The 22316-nt window shown below is 38.3% G+C and overlaps 1 protein-coding gene across 1 annotated transcript; it reads right to left on the reverse strand.

The window, feature by feature from the left end:
- Positions 1-1615: 1615 nt before the first annotated feature.
- Positions 1616-4783, reverse strand: LOC145048090 (DNA-binding bromodomain-containing protein). The gene is made up of 3 exons (XM_078996506.1): positions 4308-4783; positions 3508-4183; positions 1616-2678 (listed from the first exon to the last, which is right to left on the reverse strand). The coding sequence occupies exons 1-3, from the start codon at positions 4742-4744 to the stop codon at positions 1803-1805; spliced, it is 1989 nt and encodes a 662-aa protein (XP_078852632.1). The 5' UTR covers positions 4745-4783; the 3' UTR covers positions 1616-1802.
- Positions 4784-22316: the final 17533 nt, after the last annotated feature.

A 22316-nucleotide genomic window follows, 5' to 3' on the forward strand; every position in this document is an offset into this window, starting at 1 on the left:
TTAATCGTCGTCTAAAAACTATTTATTGTCGTCGTTTTGCGCAGGCACACAACTAATATATATATATATATATATATATATATATATATATATATATATATATATATATTAAAAATATCTAAAGTTAGGAAAGTAAAGTTCTAACGATTTGATAGAAATGGTCTCTGATTATGGGTGATGTTGTAATTCTGTCTATTTTCTTTTACCTTTCAATTTTGTCACAGTACTTTGTGGCTCTGGCAGATTTCATCCCTTTGGTTTTGGTCTTTTTTTTTTATAGTTCAAAGTTAGGATTAGTAAAATTCCATGTTTTTGTCAAGTTTGTTTTTCATTCTTTAACTATTTTGATACTTTTGGTCGTTGCAATCAAATTTTTTATATTTTTCAGGAACCTTTTAATATTCAAAGTTTAATCAAAAAACTTTATGAAATTGAAAACTTTGGTCACTTTTTTAAAAAATTACTAACTCCCAATCCCTATAATTTTTTTGTCATTTTGATATTTTGTTCATTGCAATCAAAAATTTTATATTTTTTAATAAAAACCCCAAAAAATAGCCAGAGACAAAGCCTGGATTTTTCCGCTAAAAGAGTCAACAATTAGTTAGGAATAGTGAAACTCATATTTTTTTTACTGTTTTCGTCCTTGCACTTTCTATGTCTGTCATTTTTTTGTTTTGTTATATTTTTTCTATATTGATCCTCATATTTAATTTTTTATTTTTTTCCTGCTCTCTATCTATCTCAGACAGATTATATATCCATATGAAAATAATCCAAAGTTAACTAAAAAAATCAACAACGCCTATTAATCTATAAACAAAAACGACACTCACATCAGATGCACACGATCCATACGAAGCATGGCAACATATCTAGTTCAATTAATTTCTTAAATGCACATCAAACAACATGTTTGTGTTGGAATCCTAAGTCTTGGGGTCCAAGCAATCTAATTTATGGAAAGTTTAGTTTATGGCAAGTTGGTCATAAGTTTCCTAATCTAATACAAGTTGGTATGTTAGGCTATATATACGTGTCCATAATCGAGTTTATGATTATGAGAATAGATTGTAAAAACATTGGTTTTGAGTGATTTTCCAATTAATCAAAGAGTTATTTTTGTTATTTGTTTTGCATTCTTGTTTTCAAAACTTTAGTTTGTATCGCTTATTCTTTTAAGTCAACAAACATAATAATGAGATGTAATCATTCATTCTCTAATCCCGTTTATTCTATTTTCTATAATCTCATTCATACTAAATAAACCCTTATTAGGTTTTAAAATATTTTAATGGCAATCGACTATCTCATATATCCATATCAACCCTTGACAAAAAATAGTTTACGTACAAACTCAAACTCTCCGGTTCCACTTATATCAATCAAATTTATGGGTTAACCGATTACTATTCATGATGTGTATACTTATCTATAACTTGTTAAAAAGGTAAATAAATAAATAAATAAATAAATAAAAACCTATTAAAAACCCAAATAATGCTCTTTTCAAAGATGGTATAAAAATAAATATTTGATTAGGACAAAGGTTGTGACTCAAAATGAGTAGTTTAAAGTTTAATCATTCGCCAAATAAACCAAAAAGGATACAAAATTAGAAGAAAAATCGCTAATTTTCTTAAATATAAATCTACCAAAACAAGCATGTCAATTGTCAAACGTAAAAGTTAAAAACATTCGTCAAAATAAACCGAGGGTTAGACTAATAATAAGTTTCAAATCAATCATACCTGAAAATATAAACCTACCATCATTCCAATTCACTTCACTACAGTCTACAGTCACCTCTTTGATCTTTTCTTCGTCTGTTTCGAACCCAACGTCTCCGCAGACTCACCGGATTCCCTATTCCGTTTCCCCAAAACCTGAGGTGGTGCCGCCGCTCTCTTTGGTGGCCGCCCCACACTCCTCTTCGCCGGACTTCCTTGTTCTTTACCTTTCTTCTTAGACCCTTGATCTTTCTTCCCCTCACCACCACCACCGCCGCCACCCTTGTTGCTACCACCGCCTCTCTTCTGCTCTTTGCTGTCGGAATCATAACCACCGCCGCCGCCAACCGAGTTGCTTTTCAACGAGTTAAGTGGCTCGTTGGAGTTTGACGACGTTCGTTTCATTCGATTCAAAAACTTTGCTGCGCTTTGTTTCTTCTCCTCTGCTTCCGTTAGCTTCTTCTTCTTTTCGTTTTTAGTGTCGGAAGTCTCGTTATTAGCTGCTGATGGTTTCCCATGGTCTTGAGAGCTTGAAGGATTCTTCCCCTTTTTCAGATCTGGTTGCTCTTTTCTCCGATCACCTTTACCTGTTATCGAGCTTCTTTTTCTACAAACAACAATCGGACCGGTCAATTTTGGTTTCAGAAGCAACGAAGAATCCGGTGGAATTTTAGGTTTTGATGATGAATTTTGTTTGTCGGTTGATTTTGAATCGGATTTTTGTTTTTTCTTCGAGGTCATCTCCTTCTGGATAAGCTTTCGGAGGTCGGTGGCTGCGGTGGATTCCGGCGACTCCTTTGGGAAGAATATACGAGTGTTGTTCACCAGAAGAAGCAGATCTCGGAAAAATTTATCGTTTCCATCGGAATACCACCCTTCTTTTAGCCTTGTTTGTAGTATTTCGTAATCAATGTGTTGCCTAATTAAGTTCTTGTACCTTAGCTTTTCCTGTAATCATAAATTTAAATAATTTATTATTAATTCGTATGAAAAATAGGTTCAGAAATAACGTGATCCATAGCTAAAAATAAACTCTGTTTTCCGTAATTAGAAAGTTCCCAATTCTTTTGGACTTCAAAACACAACAAAATTAGTTTATTTATTTAAAAAAACAAAAATTATATATACATCAAATGTGAATGTGAAAAATGTAAGATGGGCGAATATCGTAACGTTGAATGTAATGAAGTTACTTTTTTTAATAATGAAAACATCGCATGCACATGTTGTCGTAGCTAAACTTCTTTTTATCTTAATTGCTTGAAAAGATTTTAGAAAATCAATAAAGGAATCCAAAGTGGTCAATTTCTATAATCATATATAATTTTAACATTTTAATATCATATACCACATAATATTTACGTCTTAAACAAAAACTATAAATAATCCATTATTTTTAATCCTCCGACACTATTCGCGTATACGAAAATTTGGTTGTGATGTGGGCTATCGCCAAACGGACCGTTGTCCTTATGTCCAGTGTCCTATACTCCTATGCGCTTTAATTAAAAAAAATATAAGTGAAAATGTTTTAAGTATAAAAAAACAAAAAAGCATAAATAATAAATGTATAATAAAGAAATAAAGTATATTAGACGAGAATACCAAATATTTATTTGAAAATAAAATGTAAAAATAGTTGTTTGTGAGATTAAATTTGAAAACACGGGTTAACACCGATTTCGATTTTCGGTTTTATACGGCTACCGGGTAAATATTTATTATTTAAATAAAAAATAAAATAAAAAGGTAAAAAATATATATAGGGATTAATTACCTGTCTATCGAGGCGCCGATCGAAGAGAGCCGAGCCGAGTTTGTGAAGTTTGTGCAGGAAATCAACCAACGGCAGAGATCGAACAGGAATACTATCTGTGGATTGATCCTCGTTCTCACGTTCATCCCCTTTGATGGAGCCACGTCGCATCCTATCAACTCTCTCCTTCTTCGACTTACTCGCGGAGCTTTGTACATCTGAATTTTCCTTCGTTGTTCCCTCACTTTTCGACTCGGCTATTGACTCGGGCGCCTCGCTCGCTTCCCCATCCGGTTCGGTTTTCACCGGTTCTTCTTTACCTTCCGGTCTACCGTTACACGAATCCTCCTCACGAACGGGTGAAAGCGCCGCCGATTCAGGCTTCTCGTCTCCGGTCCCAACCGGACTCGCTTCGTTCTCGTTTTCATTTTCATTTTCGTTTTCGTTTTCGTTTTCGTTTTCGGACTTTTCAACACCGGTTTCTAGGTTTCCGTTCGATCCGTTTACCGACTGGTTATCTCGGTCGGAATCCTCGTCGCCGGAAACCACCGGCTCCGGCGTTTCGTTTTTCGCTTCTTCCTCCGCCTTTTTTATTTCAATCTCTTCATTTCGTTGCCCTAAATCTGACTTTTTCTTCGTCTCTCCACCGGTTTTTTCACTCTCTTCTGTCAATTTCTTCACCTTCAATTGCAAAGACCTGGCACCAAAAAAGCACATCGGAAACCATCAAATCTCTCTCATATGTTCTTTTAACGATACTAAACGCACATAAACAGTAGATTTGTTTTAGATCTATATGTATTTTAAGATTTGGTTATTACGAGATGTATAGATCGTAGTTTTGGAGTTCTCGCTGCAGTTCTAGGACTCGGAGTTTTCTCAATTCGTCGAGCCAAGGAATAGCAGTGGTGGTGGTCGTCGTGGTCGTGGTATCACTGCCGTCATCCATTTCAACGTCGTCTTCATCAGATTGGTTGAAACGTCGTTTGAGTTCTCCGTATTTCTCTTCACAATGATGAGGAGTGAGAAGGATCGGGGCGGAGCTCCGTTTTCGTAACTCGGAGGATATGGAGTCCCAGCTCTTGGTACCGTAGCGGTTGACGGCGTAGGCTAGGAGGAGCTCCTCCCATGTCCCCCACGCCGTATTCGCCGGTGGTGACCCTTTTGTATCCTCCGGTTCTCTCTCTTGGTCCGATTTGGCCATGGCAGAAGGGTTCCTCTCTGTTTTCTTCTCAATGTTTATTTCCTCTACAGCCATCGGCTCGGCTTAGATTATATAACAAGGCACCGGTTTTATGAATATCATAACCTGCTATATGTTAACCTGACTTATAATTACCATTCTACCCTCGATCTCTTGTTCCCAATTTAAATTTAAAAGGGCTAATACGTATGTATATATGATCAATATCAATATACTGAAATAACTCGAAAAATCAAGAACTTTTCTCTGACAAATAATAATTCATTTTAAAATTGTTTTCTTTTTATGGAGTATCAAATTTTAATATTTGGCATGTTATGTCAGAAAAACATACCTTAAAATCCAATAAGGCGTTTCTTTTTCCTTCTTGATGTTGAACCATGCGTATCATATGAGGTTTTTATTAAGAATTAGGTTAGAGTTTATTAAATTGGCAACTATTTATTTAAAAACGTGATTATGTTATTATTAGGAATATAGTGTAAGGAATGAGTCGTTTGTTGTTTTGTTATTTGTAAAACCAACACGGTAAACTAATTTATCATTTTTTCGATCTTAGGTATTTTAAAATAACATTTTAATAAAACTTTAAGGAATAATAATACATATAAAATACAGAACGACACATGCAAAACATGTGTGGGGAGGGTGTCTATGATGATGAAAATTGTATTATTTAATCTTTTATTTTTTTCAGTTTGGATGTATGAAATGATTATATCGTATTTGATTGTTATAAAATATATTTAAAGAATAAGTTTTTGGCTTTCCAAAATTAAAACCATATATCGTTCCTAATTAATGAAAAGAAGTGATTTTCCAGTTATTTTTTTCGAGCATGTTCACCAACCATCGTATACTAAGAAAATAATTTCACATGAGAACATGTTTTATGACATTTCAATTTTGAAAAATAGCTACTTGAGGATTTTCGATAAAAACCTAGAATATCCAGCCGACGTATACAAACAATTTCGGGGGAATAACGTGACTCTTCTACAAAATTGTTATCTTCCATTATAAGAAATATACTAGTGACATATCACTAACAAAATACTCCAATAGTCGTTCAATTGTGCAGTATGCCATTTGGGTCACCTAGAATCTTGAATGTCAAAATTTGACAAGATTTCAATGTTTCACGTTCATTCATATATTTAGAACAAAAAGATATTTGATCATTTACCTTGGACTCGATCGTAAATTAGGGTTCTAGATTTAAATACTTGTCATGGAAGAAATACCTTGTGTAATTTTATAAGTTCAACTATATGGTTATTCCGTGTGTATCTATTTGAGATACGATCATCAATCGCGAATCTAGTAGAATAGAATAACACGTGGTTTCTAATTAAATGAAGGTGGAAAAACCAAAGATTCAACGCTATATGTGACAAATTGGGTCGGATCAAACCAATAAAAAAAACATCCAATTTGTAAAAATTCGAGTTTGCCGAACCAATAGAATAACTAAAATCAGTAAAATAGGTCTACTTAACCCCAAAACGCGATTTTCGCAACAAAAAAAAAACTACTTTGCACAATCTCTTTTATTTTTAAAGAGTTCATTTGCCATAACTATTTTATACAACCAGCAATATGGGAGTTATATTGTTTTTTTCTTAATTTCCTAATAACCATTCATGATTTATTTGTATAACATCAAACAACTCTCTCTTTATTTTCCGATGTGTGATACGTTTTGAAAGTATTAATCTTTTACTTTCAAATTTAAGTATAAGTCCTCCATTATTTTTTACTTTATTTGTTTTCTTATTTTGTTATAGATAGGTCCTAAATTTTTTAAAGGTAGGTCCTAATTCTTTTTCTATACAAATACTATATAAATTTAAAAAATTAGCGATAAGTAGCTACGCCCCTGGTGATTATTGACACAAATTTGTGTCAACACAATTATTATATAAGCCTATTTGGTTTACACACTTGGCTCAACCCGAAAATAACATTAATTAATTAGAGAGATTAAATGAAAAAACTAGAAGTTAATTAAGATGAATATTTATGCAATAATATCCAAAGGTTTGTGTTAAGGTAAAGTTTCCATGATTTTGATAAGCAAAGAAAAGGTTTAAGGGTTTTTTTTTATAGTTGTTAGCTGATTTAGATCCGACTGAGTCAGAAACTGATTGGGTCTGAAGCTCTGACTACATCAACTTCTGATTAAAACTATATTGTTTGATTACGTATTGGACTGCTCAAAATGACCATTTTATCCTTTTTTTTTTTTGTTTATAACTTTATAATATTTCTCTGTATTATCTATAAACAACAAATTATTTTAAAATCAAATTGTGCCTAAACAACAAATTATTTTAAAATCAAATTGTGCCAAGTGATGTAAAGTTATATCATATATTTTATAAAGCTTAATTGTTTGTTACCCACAAATACACCACTTTATAAGAAATTTAATTCAATTTTTTTTTTTTTTTGTAATGAATGACATAGTGCTGAAACTGCTTCAAAAACAACAAACCCCGTAAACAATGTAATTCCATGAGGTTGAAATACAAAAGTATTTAAATGTAGGACTAAAATTTTGGAATGCAAGATTATAACCATGTTAAGAGTGCATATAACTAGAACAACAAACTTAAAATTTTCATATATTTTACTTCAAACGAAGAACGACCTATTGGCCAATGATTTCGTCATATTTCATAATCAAAACGACAAGTAAAATATGCCAAACTAACGCATAGCAATGAGAATCAAGAAGTTGTTTACATATGACAGTTAAACATTTCATCGAACATCTCGTAGGCATTATCCAAAACTCCATATTTACAATGTATCATACGTGTTCTGGGAATTCAAACTGAAACTGTTATGGTTAGGCATGGCAATCGTGTCGTGTTCAGGTTGGCATGTCGTGGGTTGGCGGGTCAAAATATGTCAACCCAAACACGATCCATTTAAATATACAGGTCACGGGTTGGCGGGTTTGGAACATAAACTCATATATGACCCACCAACCCATTTATTTATACGGATTCACAGGTTGGCAGGTTCGTGGATCAGATTTGGGTTTGTGGGTCAGATTGCATTGTAACGACCTAAAAATCAAGGGTAAAAATTACATTTTTAAATGTAGTTAAAGCATTGATATCATTTATTTCAAACATTTCAAATCATCATTAAGTAAAATATTTATCAGAGTTTATCCCAAAATCATTCATTGCGGAAATCATAGGTGTGTGCACTGCAATCAATCCGAGCCCAAACAAAATTGTAAGCATGAAGCTTAGTGAGTTCCCCAGAGCATACCCCACACAATCCATATAACCACATAATTCATATCAGCTATAACAGCTACATAAACCGTAACAATCACATAGGCATGCATATACACATATAAAGATGCCATGGAAATCCTCCAAGGTTTTATTCACATACTCACGTAAATCGTATCAAATACACCAACCATGCATATAAACATATAGGGAAGCCTTATAAACCCTCCAAGGTCTTACACCGGGTGCCCTGGAAACCCTCTAGGGTCTTAGCCCACTGCCATGGGAACCCCTACATGGTCTTAACTAAGGATGTCATAGAAACCCTCCAAGGTCTTACACCCTAGTGCCTCGGGAACCATCCAAGGTCTTTACCTAGGATGTCGTGGAAAGCCTCCAAGGTCTTACACCTAAGTGCCTTGGACCCCCCCCCCCCCCCCGAGGTCTTCCATGCAAGTATCACAAAGATCACTAGCATATCACGTACCACATAATCACTAGCATACTCCTTATCACATAAACCAACTACCATGCCACATAATACAACTTCAGCTAGTGTATCACATATCATAAAATGGGCCGGAATTGGTGCCTTATACCCATTGGTATGGTGAGGAGACTCACATGGCACTGCTGAAGTCCCGCGTATAAAACTCCAGTGCTGATTGACAGTTTCCCGAACTGTCAACATCAAACAATACCCAATTAATAAGTGGTTCCCAATGTATAACCACAACTCCATATTTTGGGTAAAAGACTACTTTACCCTAACTTAGCTTTATTCAGTCCAAGGCCCAAAAGTCAAACCATTGACCAAAGCCCAACATATGGCCCAATTTTCCAAATTAGACCCAACCTTTACATGGTCTCATTCAAAGGTCCAACCATTTAGTCTAGTCTAAACATTTGGCATTTCTAATGGCCCAATATCTCATAATCACAAAGGTGCAATTATGGCCCATCTATGGCCTAATTTTCCAAATTGGGCCCAAACCTTTACATGGGCCTTACCCTAAAGCTCATTAAATTATTATAGTCTATATAATTGTTCTTGGATGGCACATCAATATCCCAATCACCAAAGTCCAATAGAAAGGCCCAACTCAAAGCCCAAGTGAAATTAGGGTTTCACATAAAATGACAATTAGGGTTAAGTTTTTCTCACTTAACCCTTTAAGGACTTAATCCATTAAGTCCACCACTCTACTAGAGAAATCATATGGTGTGATTGGACTTAACACATAGTCCAAATCTAATGGTCCAAATGTGGGTCCCGATAAGTCTAAAGCCCATAAATCTAATTTTAGGGTTTTCTAAACCTTAATTAGGGTTTCCAACCCCATCTTAGCCCAATAGGCCCAATAGTTAGGTCTTTTGATCAATTAAGGTTCATTAGGCCCATTAGGGTTTTATTGGGCCTACTAGGGTTTCATTGGGCCCATTCTATCGAAGCACCCCAAACGAGTCAAAACATAAACTAGGCACATCGCCACCCAACACGGCGGTTGGTGGCAGCAGGAAGCGGCAGCCACCACCTAACAGTGGTGGTTATGAGTTTCATTCTATTATTCTTATACCGATCACAATACATTTTACAATAATATCTAAATAACACACACTCATAAAATAACACACACACACACACACAGCCACCCTTATGGTGGCCGGTGGTGGTTCATGGCGGCAGCCACCACCTCACGTTAGTGGCAGCAGGGTTTTTTTTCAAATCTTCGGCTAAGAAACAATCATACATCCCTCACAAGTGAAATACACGCATAAAAACACTGAACCACACTCACAGCCACTCGTACACAGTGGTTAAAGGTGGCATAAAAGAACAAGCGGCGTCAGCCACCACAGTTGGCAGTCGTGGTGGTTTCCTCGGGTTTTTCGGCCAACAGAAACGCTCCAAAAGAAGACGATTAGCATAGAAGCACTCAAATTTACACACCAAAATAGATATAGCCACCCACCTGGTGGCACACAATGACGGCAGGAGACAACGACAACAATATGAATGGTGGCGCATGGCCATCAAAGGAGAACATCAACCACAATAGTTGGGCGAAATGGCGACCTTGCAGTAACAGAAGAAGAAGGAGACGGTAGGGGACTAGTGGTTACTCGACTTCGCCGGGAAGGAAAGGCATTCTAGCGAGCAAATGATGGCAGCAACCCACGTAACTTCGTTTCCCGGTGGCCCTCATTGTCGCCAGCAGCAAGGGCTTAAACGGTGGTTGCGACTTCGACAGTAGCGAGTAGCGGCGCCGGAGGTCATAGGGAAGAAGGTGACGACTGAAATGCTACTAGGTTTAGGGTTGCGGAGGGATGACCGCTTATAAACCCCGGTCCATATAAAATTTGGTCCATAATGACACTATTAGCCCTTCCTTCCTCCATTTATTTCAAGATAGGTCTATATTTTACTTTTTATACCCTGACTTCAAAGATTCCTTTCAAAATGAGTCCAAAATGTTACCAGTTACACCCTAATTTCTTAAATCCTTACTAAATAATCCCCAAAATTCCACTTTAACCCTGAAGATTCAAATCTTGTCATTTGGCTTCCTGAAACCCACACCTTGTTAATTATTATTTGATTTTGGGCTATAATAATAAAATAATAATAATAATAATAAAATTACTTCTTGGGGTTCCGGTTTATTATTTAACCATTTTATTTTAAACAGGATGTTACAACTCTCCCCCACTTAAATTAAATTTCACCCTCGAAATCATTCCTTAACATCCCTTACACGCCTGACAACTTGGGTGACATAGTCACAATCCTGAGCACACCATAGCCTTCCCAGGGTGACCGTGGCCAACCTTCTCAAGGTTTTTAGAACCCGAAGATGAACGGATTTCCTAGAACAAGATCACATCTATTTCATCCGAATTTTGCAGTCTCAAGAGGGTCTGTTTACCTGACAAACCACCCGCACCGAATCATTGTCGAATTCATTACACTTATCTCCCAACTGGCTACTCAACTTCTGATAATTGAGTTTCACACTAGAAAATAGAGTCACAGACCAAATTTCCCTGCAGTACACTTATATCTAACAGAAGCCCAGATAAACCCTCAAAACAACAAACATCTAACCGATTGCTGAGCCAAAACATACTCAGCAATCCCACGCGGCCTCTGAAGGATACCTCGTCCGATAATAATTGCAATGTCTACACAGCCACTCATGGCTCTTTCAATCCATTTGATCCATCTGATCATGATAGGCTGACAACCTGTCGTCACTGAATCTGACACAGAAAAGGTGAATGCTACCAAAATACCTGTAGTCTTACATCATACACGGTCTCCTTCGACCTACCGTTTCCTGATTCCAATTATGTTGTGACCTACTCACAACCTTACAAACTAGCCCAGTCTGGCCTAAGTCATCCAAACGAATATGTGAATGTTGTAGCTACCCTACAGTCTTTCTACACTTCCCGCACTATCTAACTACTAGTGAGTGCTACACCTCCCCTGTAGGCTTACAACACTTTCATACCAACTGACCATTAGTGAATGCTACGGCTCCCTCGTAGTCTTACAACACTTTCATCCTGACTAACCATTAGTGAATGCTACGGCTCCCCCGTAATCTTACATCACTTGCATACCAACTGACCATTAGTGAGTGTTACGAATCCCATGTAGTCTTACAACACTTTCATCCTAACACAACCGTAGCCCAATACCTTACCCCTAATCTATCGATTCAAAATTCATGTGGAGTCAATCACACACTCGACCGATCACCCGAACTGAACTCGATTCATGACTGGAGTCCCAACCTACTTTCCCAAATTCTGCTATCAAGCCCCCAAAAAGACGCGGTTCACATGCTAGGGAGTTTTACGAACTCCAAACTCGCACAACCCTCAAACAAAATAGCCACTTAGGACGCCATTTTCCCTCAATGAAGACGAGAAGTCCATCCCAGTCTCATACCTGTCCCAGTTTTGAATACATGCGCGATTCACCCCTACTTAGATTCGACTAAGTCTTCGCAATGCATGAGATTTAAAGGATTCCCGATCCTTCTTACTGTTTAATAACCAATTGTTGACAACCTGTTTCTTGTCCGTGCGAGTGTTTTATTACGGGCCCAAATCCCCAAGACCAAAAGGGACCTCCAAGCTAATTCGTACTTCCCTCTATTACATTCCTCTCTTTCCACTTCAGCGGCACAAAGAAAGCAACACACCAAGGTTTTGGCAATTTGCTTGTGTACCAAAAAAGAAGGATTTTATTTGGTTGAAGCCAATGTATGTGATTCAATTAGAGGGAAACCTAGTTCAAGTTATTGATATTCTTGAAAACATAGAAGTATTCATTGTAGACCCCCTTGTTACTGTGACAATTCCAAAAATTGTCACCAATCGTTAATTGTTGAAAATGACGAACGGTAAGTATAATCGATTTAAAACGTAATATTTATCAATCTATGATAAAATACAAGATTTATTATCAAGATACGTAAGAAAAACCAGCCAAACCATCCGTAATATATAGAAATAATTGCATGGAAAATTATGTTGTTTTGAAAAAAAAATAATAATAACGTATTCTGAAAGTACACGTCCTCCCGATGTAACATCTCAAAACTCATAACCAAAAAAATTTGTTTTTATAGTAAATAAACCATCAATCAAACAGTTTTTAAAACCATAAAATATTCGAAGTAAACCAAATAACATCTCACAAGTACAACATAGTCAATAAGTGTGTAACATCCCAATTTTCAAGACTAAATATTTCATTTTTGATATAACGATTTAGAAAACATTTATAAGAAAACATCATCGAGTCACATCATTTTATAAAACCATATCATAAAATAGTAAGAATGTCATAGTGCAATCCCAAAAAGATTATAATGCGGAAAGCATGTGTGTGTGACGTGCTGCTACCGTGTTGAATCCTTCCCCTTTGATGAAGAGGTACCTAAAAACAAAACTGATATTGTAAGCACAAAGCTTAGTGAGTTCCCCCATCATACCACATACTATACATAACTCATACTGCATAACATTATTGGGTACTAACTACCCATTCGGTCCTGTCGACCGGTGCTTTGTCTTGCATATCCGGGTGTTGGCCTCTCCTTCGGTCATGTCGACCGGTACCTTGCCTAGCATATTAGGGTGCTGGCCTACCCCTTCAATCCTGTAGTTCGGTACCTTTCCTAGCATATCAGGGTGTTGATCTACCCCTTCGGTCCCATCAACCGGTAACCTTACCTAGCATATCAGGGTGTTGGCCTACTCCCTCGATCCTTTCGACCGGTACTGCGAACTATTTCACCCTCTACTCTGCCACATAGCATCCTAGTGCATAACATACAAGTGATATACTGCCTAACCTATTTAGGTGTTGGCATGCCCCTACGGCCCTATCGACCGGTACTGGGTTCTATCCTACCCCTTCTATCACATATCACATAACATCATAGCATACTAGCACATAATCATAACAGATAACAATATAGCAGATAATTATCACAAAGACAATTATCTCTAGTATAACTCTTACTAGTTGTCCAGCCTTGGTGTCTTCGAACCACTTGTACTTAAAGGTAACTCACCTTAATGTCGTGAAGTGTCTAAACTGTTCTTGATGTCAGGATCAACTCCTACACAAAACAACCTTCCTTAATTACCGTTTCATACTCTTAACCCTTTCAAGGGTCAACTTAGGTCAAAGTCAAAGTCAATGTCAACACCCTAGTCAAATTCAACATATGGTTAACTCAACTCACCAAGTTGGTCCACTAACTCGTCAAGTTCCATAATCCTTAAAGTGTTGGACTTCGATCCTACACGTCGAGTATTTCAAGAACTCGTTGAGTTCTTCTTTATACAGAATTAGGACCTTTTGCTCTTGACTCGCTGAGCTTATCCTTGAACTCGTCGAGTCCTGCTTCATACAAGTTGAAGTGTTTAGTCCTTGACTCACCGAGTTCTTCCTTGAACTCGTCGAGTTCCTCTTCATGTAGTTGGGACATTTCCTTGAACTCGCCAAGTTTGTTCTTGAACTCACCGAGTTCCATGATCTTTAAGTCCATAAACGAGCACAAATTGATGAGCCTCTTCAAAACTCAACAAGTTGCTCAATATCAGGAAAGATTGGGGTGGCTGCGACCCAACTCGTCAAGTCGTATGAGCGACTCGTCGAGTCCCTCAATGTCCAATTCCATATAGCCAATTACAGTCGGGTTTAACACATATAAAACGTAGATTTGACCTCATAGGGTCCATATTACACGTAAAGTTACAAACTTTACGTGCATGCAAGGTGTTATGAGCCAAAAACACCATTTCCAGGTCCAAAATGAAGTCTAGGACAAAGGGAAGGGTTAAAGCATAATAAATTCGTGAACTTTATGGCCATAGGGACTGAAAGGGATCTGCATCTGGAGTTACAACTTCAGATCACACTCCATACTTAAAAAGGTTCACAAAATTGCTAAAAGATGGCCCTAAACTCAAACATGGAGAGATCTAATAATAGGAAAGTCAAGGAAGCAACTTTATTCCTTAAAGGGACTGGAAATGTAGCTTGAACCTTGGATCTACTACTTCCTTGAACCTTCTAGTTCCTTCTTCTTCTTCCTCTAACTTCAAAATCACACAAACACTCTCACAAATGACTCACACACTCAACAAAGCACAAGGGACACACGTTAGGGCGTTCTGGACCAAAAGTGACGATGCGGGCTACATGGGAGGAGAGTTAATGCATTTAAATAGGGTGTAAACCCTAAAATTTAGAGTTTCATCCAGACAGGTCTACTCGTCGAGTCGTGGCTTCTTACTCGGTGAATAGGCCCGTCCATCCGTGTCCAAAATTTGTCCCTACTCGACACGTTAAGCCTCTAACTCGTCGAGTCTCAATATAAAAATGCAAATATTCTCTATTTAAGATATGTACCAGGAACCGGGCATTACAAAGTGGAAAAACCATGGTGTGTGCAATGTGATCACCCCGAGCTGATTCCCTTCGATCCTAAATTACCTGAAACATAAATTGAAAACCACAAGCACAAAGCTTAGTAAGTTCCCTAAAATACTTCACACCATACATATAAAACAAACAACGGGTCATGTCCGTCAACCAACAGGATCCGCCCAGCATCGAGCCCCACTCGGAACGTATATGGTTGTATTATGTGATGGGCCCCACCCAACACAACCATCAGGCCCCGCTTGGCGTCGAGTCCCACACGACACATGTACAACACATAAATGCATGCAAGTTCACACAAACAACTAGCATACAGATAACAATAATCCATGGGTCAGCATTGGTGCCTCTGACCCGTCAAACACAACAAGGAAACTCACCTCAATCGGCTGGAAAATTAGTTAAATGCTTGGGCGGCTAATCCAGAAAATCTTCGCACTAAATACGATCAAATAACATCCTAAATAATAATTAGGGCATAACCCATATCCGACAATCTAAGTCTTTAATCCTGACTCCTAGGGTAAAAGACTATTTTACCATTCCCTTACTGAGCCTAAATATGAAAGCCCAAAACCCCAAAATAGCTCAACTAACCCAAAAGGCACAAAAGTCCCACTGGCGAGTACGCCCTGCGTACCACTAAAGTATGCCCTGTGTACTCATAGCGATCACTTACGGGACTCAAACCGAGTACGCGCAACGTATTCAAATGTACGCCCAATATACTGGTCAGAGGTCTTTTTTCTCAACAAGCGACTTAACCCATTAAGAATTTGACGTCCAAACTTCAAATCTACTCCTAAATGATGTATTAATCCATAAAGTTGGTGACTTTACCAACTTTCATGGCTCATAAGGACCCAATACTAAACCCAGTATCCAAAACACCTTACAAGGTCCACAACTCATGCATGGTTGAAACAAAACATCAAGACTCAATTTTTATGCTTCAAGGACCTCATATCTACTAAGAAATGCCACTGTAAGGTTATGGAGTAGCCCATACTCACAAGAACCAAGGTCATGGGACCAAAAGCTCCTAAATCTACCCATAAACGAGATTTCAACAAAGGAACCATCAAGGTAACAACTTTCTGATGGGTTTTATACAAACAATCCTATGTGTGCATGAAACCCTAATTTCGATCTATGTTTTCACTATTAGATACACAACATTATGATCACATGGATAAAACTCTAATGTAGCATGCTATTTTCGAAATTCATATATAAGGTTAGATCACATACCTCTTGTTGTTATATTGCAATAACAACTTAAATCTTCAAACTCTTAGTCTTGAAAGCAAGCACCACAAGTGTAGTGCCTCTAATGGCTCACAAACACCACAAGCAATTGGAGAGGCTATAGAGAGAGAAGGGAGGAGGTAGAAATCATCTATAGATGCTCTAGGGATCAAGTGCATGAAAACCTAAGGCCTTAGGGGTCTTTATATAGGGTTGGGATTAGGGTTTCAGTCCTTATCCTTATCCAGTTACTTGCCCACCAAGCAACCACAAGATAAGCTTTGAAAACCCTTATCTCTTGGACCTTGGATGATTTTAAGGATATCCTTATCCTTGAATTTGTCCATCCTTTAACAAGGATAACCATTGCCCTATTTTGCAACTATCACATAATTACAATTCAGCCCCTCTAGTTTAATTAATTACACCTGATCACAAAATTAATTCCTAATTAATTATTGACCAATATTAATTAAAAAAATATGATTTCTCCTTTAATATATTATTCTTATAACATATTAATAAATCATAATAACCTCTTTCTCTATTTATTTCTCCAATCAAGTTGCTTTGGTGAAGGCAACCTAAAAGGACCATGCACAACCGGGTCAAGTACTTGCCTAATATAGTTGCAGCCTTAGACACTATTCCAACAGTCTCTCACTTGGATAAGTCTAGTAACTATATGCACAAGTACAATCCATTTTGCAATCGTAGCTCTCAAAGACGTTGTTAAACTTTGATCTAATCAATCTTTTCCTTTAGATAAGGGATCGTACAGTCCTCTGTTAGATATCATGCTGACAATTTTATGGAATAATTAGTCTAGCATTTGGTTTCTCGATCTCCGATTTATTTGACATAGAACTTAATCGAACACATCAATTCAGTTCTGACCGGGCCCGTCACATAAGTCAAATCAAATCATCGAGCGGCTGAGATATCGCTTTTTCCTTCTTAGGATAAAAGTAACAGATAAACTTTGACTTATATGTATTTACTTATGCATTAATCAACTATACACAACAATGCGTTTTATAACACCGAGTTACTAATGCGTTTTCGCATTATCAATGTACAATCAATTAACAAATAACAAACCATATATCTAGGTTTTAAGACTATATGATATTATCGTCTTGCGATCACCTTTTATATCATATTCCATAAGGTGATTCCAGCAAGCGCGGGTTTGTTCCAATGCTTAAAACCAGTTCATAAGCACTCATGAATGTTGCAACAATCTTTTGCTATGTCTAATACCATTTAGACAATCTACACACCAATTCATGACAATCTTCATTCATATCTACTTCCGACATATGAACGATTGTGAACAATTTGAATAATTCGATTATTCTTAATAAACTCAATTATTCTGGAAGTCAAAACATGCAAAGTGAAACAATAGTTAAACAATTAACATAAGACAGTAACATTACTCATAAATAAAACTCCTTTATTTAATCATCAAATGTTAATTACATTTATCTATTACACGTTTCTACTACTATCTAATCTATGCTAATATCATCCTTCAGCCCAATACTCCTAGCATGCTGCAAGTGCTTAACCCTACTCAGTCCCTTCGTAAGCGGATCTGTTGGGTTATCTTCTGATGATATCCTCTTCACTACGAGTTGTCCTTCTTCTACACGATGTTTGATAAAGTGATATTTTCTGTCGATATGTCGAGATCTACCATGATCCCTCGGTTCCTTGATCAAGGCAACCGCTCCTTCATTATCACATAAAATCTCCATGGGATCCTTTATGGCAGGTACAACTCCAAGGTCACCGATGAAGTTCTTCAACCATATTGCCTCCTTCGACGCTTCGCTCGCTGCAATGTACTCTGATTCACATGTTGAATCAGCTACGGTTTCCTGCTTGGAACTCTTCCAAGTTACTGCTCCTTCATTCAGGGTAAAGACCCAACCCGACTGCGAATGGTAGTTGTCCCTGTCGGTTTGAAAGCTGGCGTCACTATACCCTCGCACCTTCAAGTCATCACTCCCTCCGAGGACTAAAAACCATTCCTTCATCCTCCGAAGGTACTTAAGGATATTCTTCACCGCAATCCAATGGGCTCTGCCAGGGTTCCCTTGATATCTACTAACCATGCTCAAAGCAAAGGCTACATCAGGGAGAGTACAAGTCATAGCGTACATGATTGAGCCAACTGCGGAAGCGTATGGAACTCGACTCATTTCAACTATCTCAGCTTCGGTACTCGGACTTTGATTCTTACTCAACTTGGCATTACTTTGTATCGGTAATTCTCCCTTCTTTGAGTTTTCCATACTAAAACGTTTTAGTACCTTCTCTAAGTAAGTGTTCTGACTAAGTCCTATTAGTCTCTTACTTCTTTCTCTTACTATCCTTATTCCCAAAATATAGTAAGCCTCTCCGAGGTCCTTCATAGCGAAACACTTCCCGAGCCAGGGCTTAACTTCCTGCAGAGTCGAGATGTCGTTTCCTATGAGTAATATGTCATCAACATATAGAACGAGGAAGCTTACTATATTCTCACTGGCTTTGACATATACACACGATTCATCTTCGCTTTGTACAAATCCAAACTCTTTGACTTTCTCATCGAAGCAAAGATTCCATTTGCGAGACGCTTGCTTAAGTCCATAAATGGACTTCTCAAGCTTACACACTCTATTCGGATGCTTCAGATCCACAAACCCCTCCAGCTGAGCTATGTAAACATCCTCAGCCAACTTCCCGTTAAGGAAAGCGGTCTTGACATCCATTTGCCAAATCTCATAATCATGAAATGCGGCAATAGCTAGCATCACTCTAATAGACTTTATCTTCGCAACTGGTGAGAAGGTCTCATCATAGTCAACTCCGGGAGTTTAAGTAAAGCCCTTCGCAACCAATCGCGCCTTATACGTGTGTAATTTTCCATCCACGTCGGTCTTCTTCTTGAAGATCCATTTGCACCCAACGGTCTTACGTCCGGGCACATTATCAACCAAATTCCAAACTTAGTTATCATACATGGATTGGATCTCGCTATCCATTGCCTCTTTCCATTTTGCAGACTCCGGGCCTGCCATGGCTTCCTTATAGCTATTAGGTTCATCAAGGTTTATTAGTTTACTATCACTAATATATGTGTCCCCTTCGGTAGTAATATGAAAACCATACAACTGGGGTTCAACTCTAACTCTTTCGGAACGTCTAAGAGGTAATGATACGTCAATCGGTTCAACCGGAGTTTCCTCCTCGGGTTGAGTGCCAGCGGTAGAGGTTCCTTCATCTATCGACTCTTGAATCTCTTCAAGCTCGATTTGCCTCCCACTTTCACCTTGGCCTATGAGTTCTCGCTCTCGGAAAACTCCTCTCCTCGCAACAAAGACAACATTATCCTTCGGTCTATAGAAGAGATATCCAAAGGATTTCTGCGGGTAGCCGATGAAAATACATCACTCACTACGAGGTTCGAGCCTTTCATGAGTATCTCGTCTTACGAAAGCCTCGCAACCCCAAACCTTGATATGTGCTAACGAGGGAGCTTTCCCTGTCCACATCTCGTGAGGTGTTTTGGCAACCTTCTTAGTAGGGACTCGGTTAAGGATATGGGCGGCAGTCTCTAAGGCATAACCCTAAAAAGAGATACATAGTGAAGCACGACTCATCATAGAGCGAACCATGTCCAACAAGGTTCGATTACGCCTTTCTTCCACACCATTCAGTTGCGGTGTCCTAGGTGGCGTCAATTGTCAAACTATTCCACACTCCTTGAGATAATCGTGGAATTCAAGACTTAGGTACTCTCCTCCTCGATCGGATCAAAGCATCTTGATTTTCCTGCCCAATTGATTCTCCACTTCATTCTAGAACTCTTTGAACTTTTCAAATGTTTCTGACTTTTGCTTGATTAAATAGATATACCCATATCTACTATAGTCATCGGTAAAAGTCACGTAGAAGCGGTTTCCATCCTTTGTGGTTGATCTAAACGGTCCACACACATCGGTATGTATGAGGTCCAATAGACCCTCACCCCTTTCGCAAGTACCAGCGAAGGGTGACTTGGTCATCTTTCCAAGTAAGCAAGACTTGCATGTGTCATCTTCCCTAAGGTCGAATGACTCCAACATTCCATCCTTTTGGAGTTGGGCTATGCGTTTCTTGTTGACATGTCCAAGACGACAATGCCACAAGGACGCCTTATCCATGCTATTGGAAGAATCCATGCATAAAACATCATTTCCTAAGTTATCTATAATCATAACAGTTTCATAAATTCCATTACACGGTATTGCTTCAAAATAAAAGACACCATTCAGATAAGCCAAAATAGAACCATTCTCATTATTAAAAGAAAATCTAAAACCTTGTCTAAACAAACCATGAAATGAAATGATGTTTCTAGCCATTTCTGGCGAATAGCAACAATTGTTCAAATCTAAAGATAAACCATTCCTAAGCACTAGAGAATACACTCCAATCTTGGTCACAAGTGACAATCTTATGTTCCCCATGATTAGATTTATTCTTCCATACTCCACGTCTTTATTTCTTCTTAGTCCCTGTGAAAGACGGCTTGATCTTTCCTTCCTTGATGGCTTGCAGGTACTCTGGGCAGCTTCTCTTCAGTGTCCTATCTTGTGGCAGTGGTGGCACTCTACCTCCTTTGGGTTAGGGTAGGGTATAGTAGGATCAACTTTGGTCCCACTAGAAGAGGCACCATCTCGGGGCTTAACCTTGCGATGGTTCTTAGAAGAAGTCTTCCTCTTCTTTCCCTTTCCTTGTCCAATAGCCAAAACAGGAGCAACGGGTGGATTGGGAGTTGGTGCAACAGACTTCCCCTTGAAGTTGCTTTCAGCAACCCTCAAGAGACCTTGGAGCTTGCTTAGGGTGACCTCTTCTTTGTTCATGTGGTAGGTCATCCTAAATTGATTGTAACTTGGAGGCAAAGACTGAAGCACCATGTCGATTGCCAAGTCTTCCCCAAAGTCAACATTCAACTTGCGAAGACGGTCGACATACCTTTGCATCTTTTGCAGGTGCACGGTAAGAGACTCTCCATGACCCATCTTAGCGGAAATCATGTTAGTGAAAATCTCATAACGCTCTTGTCTCGCGTTTTGGTGGTATCTCACCAACAAGTCTTGGTGCATCTCGTACGGGTACATGTCCTCATAGGACTTTTGGAATTCGGAGTTCATAGTGGCTATCATGATGCAATGTACCTTCGTTGCATCACGCTCGTGAGTTTCAAAAGCGGTCATTTTAGCCGGAGTAGCGATTTCAGGGTTGATTTTCTTGAGCTTCTCATCGAGGACATACTCCTTGTCCTCGTAGCGAGCAATTGTGCGAATGTATCTTATCCATCGCTAAAGTTCGTCCCATCGAAAGTCACCTTTTGACAAAGGCTCATCAATGTGAATGAACTAGCAGCAGCGTTGTTCGCGTTCGGCATCTACAATTAGAAAGGACAAAGATAGATTAGAATATGAATCCCTAATTATCACCCAATAAGAAAAATTAGGGCTAGGATCCAACAACAATGTTTACACATTAGAAAAGGGATGCCGTAATGCAAACAATTTGAAGGTAAGTGAATGACAATTCACTAATTCTCCATAACTTTAAGTTATAAATGCATTGAGAATTCCTAGGTTTGGATAGGATTCATTGAAACCTTTCAATGGCATGTTTAAATCTTGATATGCCCCTCTCGTTTGTGATTGGGATACTGAGGATCACAAAGTAGGTGTGAATTACCATGCAAATTCACATGGTGCCTTCATTGTAACAATCACCTATTCGATGTGCCGGTAAACCACACACGCTCCATCGAACTATGATAAACAATGAATCACCCTTTTCCACCTTCGCTTAGAACCAATTTGTGTGCCGGTAAACCACACACGCTCCACTAACTTCTTAGCAAGGTGCAAAGTGTAATTTCATGGGATTGCATCAATTCACTTTTCCTAAAGTAACTAGGATTGGGAAAAATTTGAAAAACATGTAGTTACTTTGTATTTCATATTATACTTTTAGTGAGAGGATGAGGTTGCCCTATCCTACCCGTTCGGCTAACGACCCTCCACCGATCAAGCAAGCGGTGGGTGTGAGTGTACACCCATTAAGCTTCATTTTATAGGCAGCAACCTTATACCCA

The sequence above is a fragment of the Lactuca saligna genome, chromosome 5 (assembly GCF_052625555.1).
Source record: "Lactuca saligna cultivar CGN05327 chromosome 5, ASM5262555v1, whole genome shotgun sequence".
In the NCBI taxonomy this organism is placed as follows: Eukaryota; Viridiplantae; Streptophyta; class Magnoliopsida; order Asterales; family Asteraceae; genus Lactuca; species Lactuca saligna.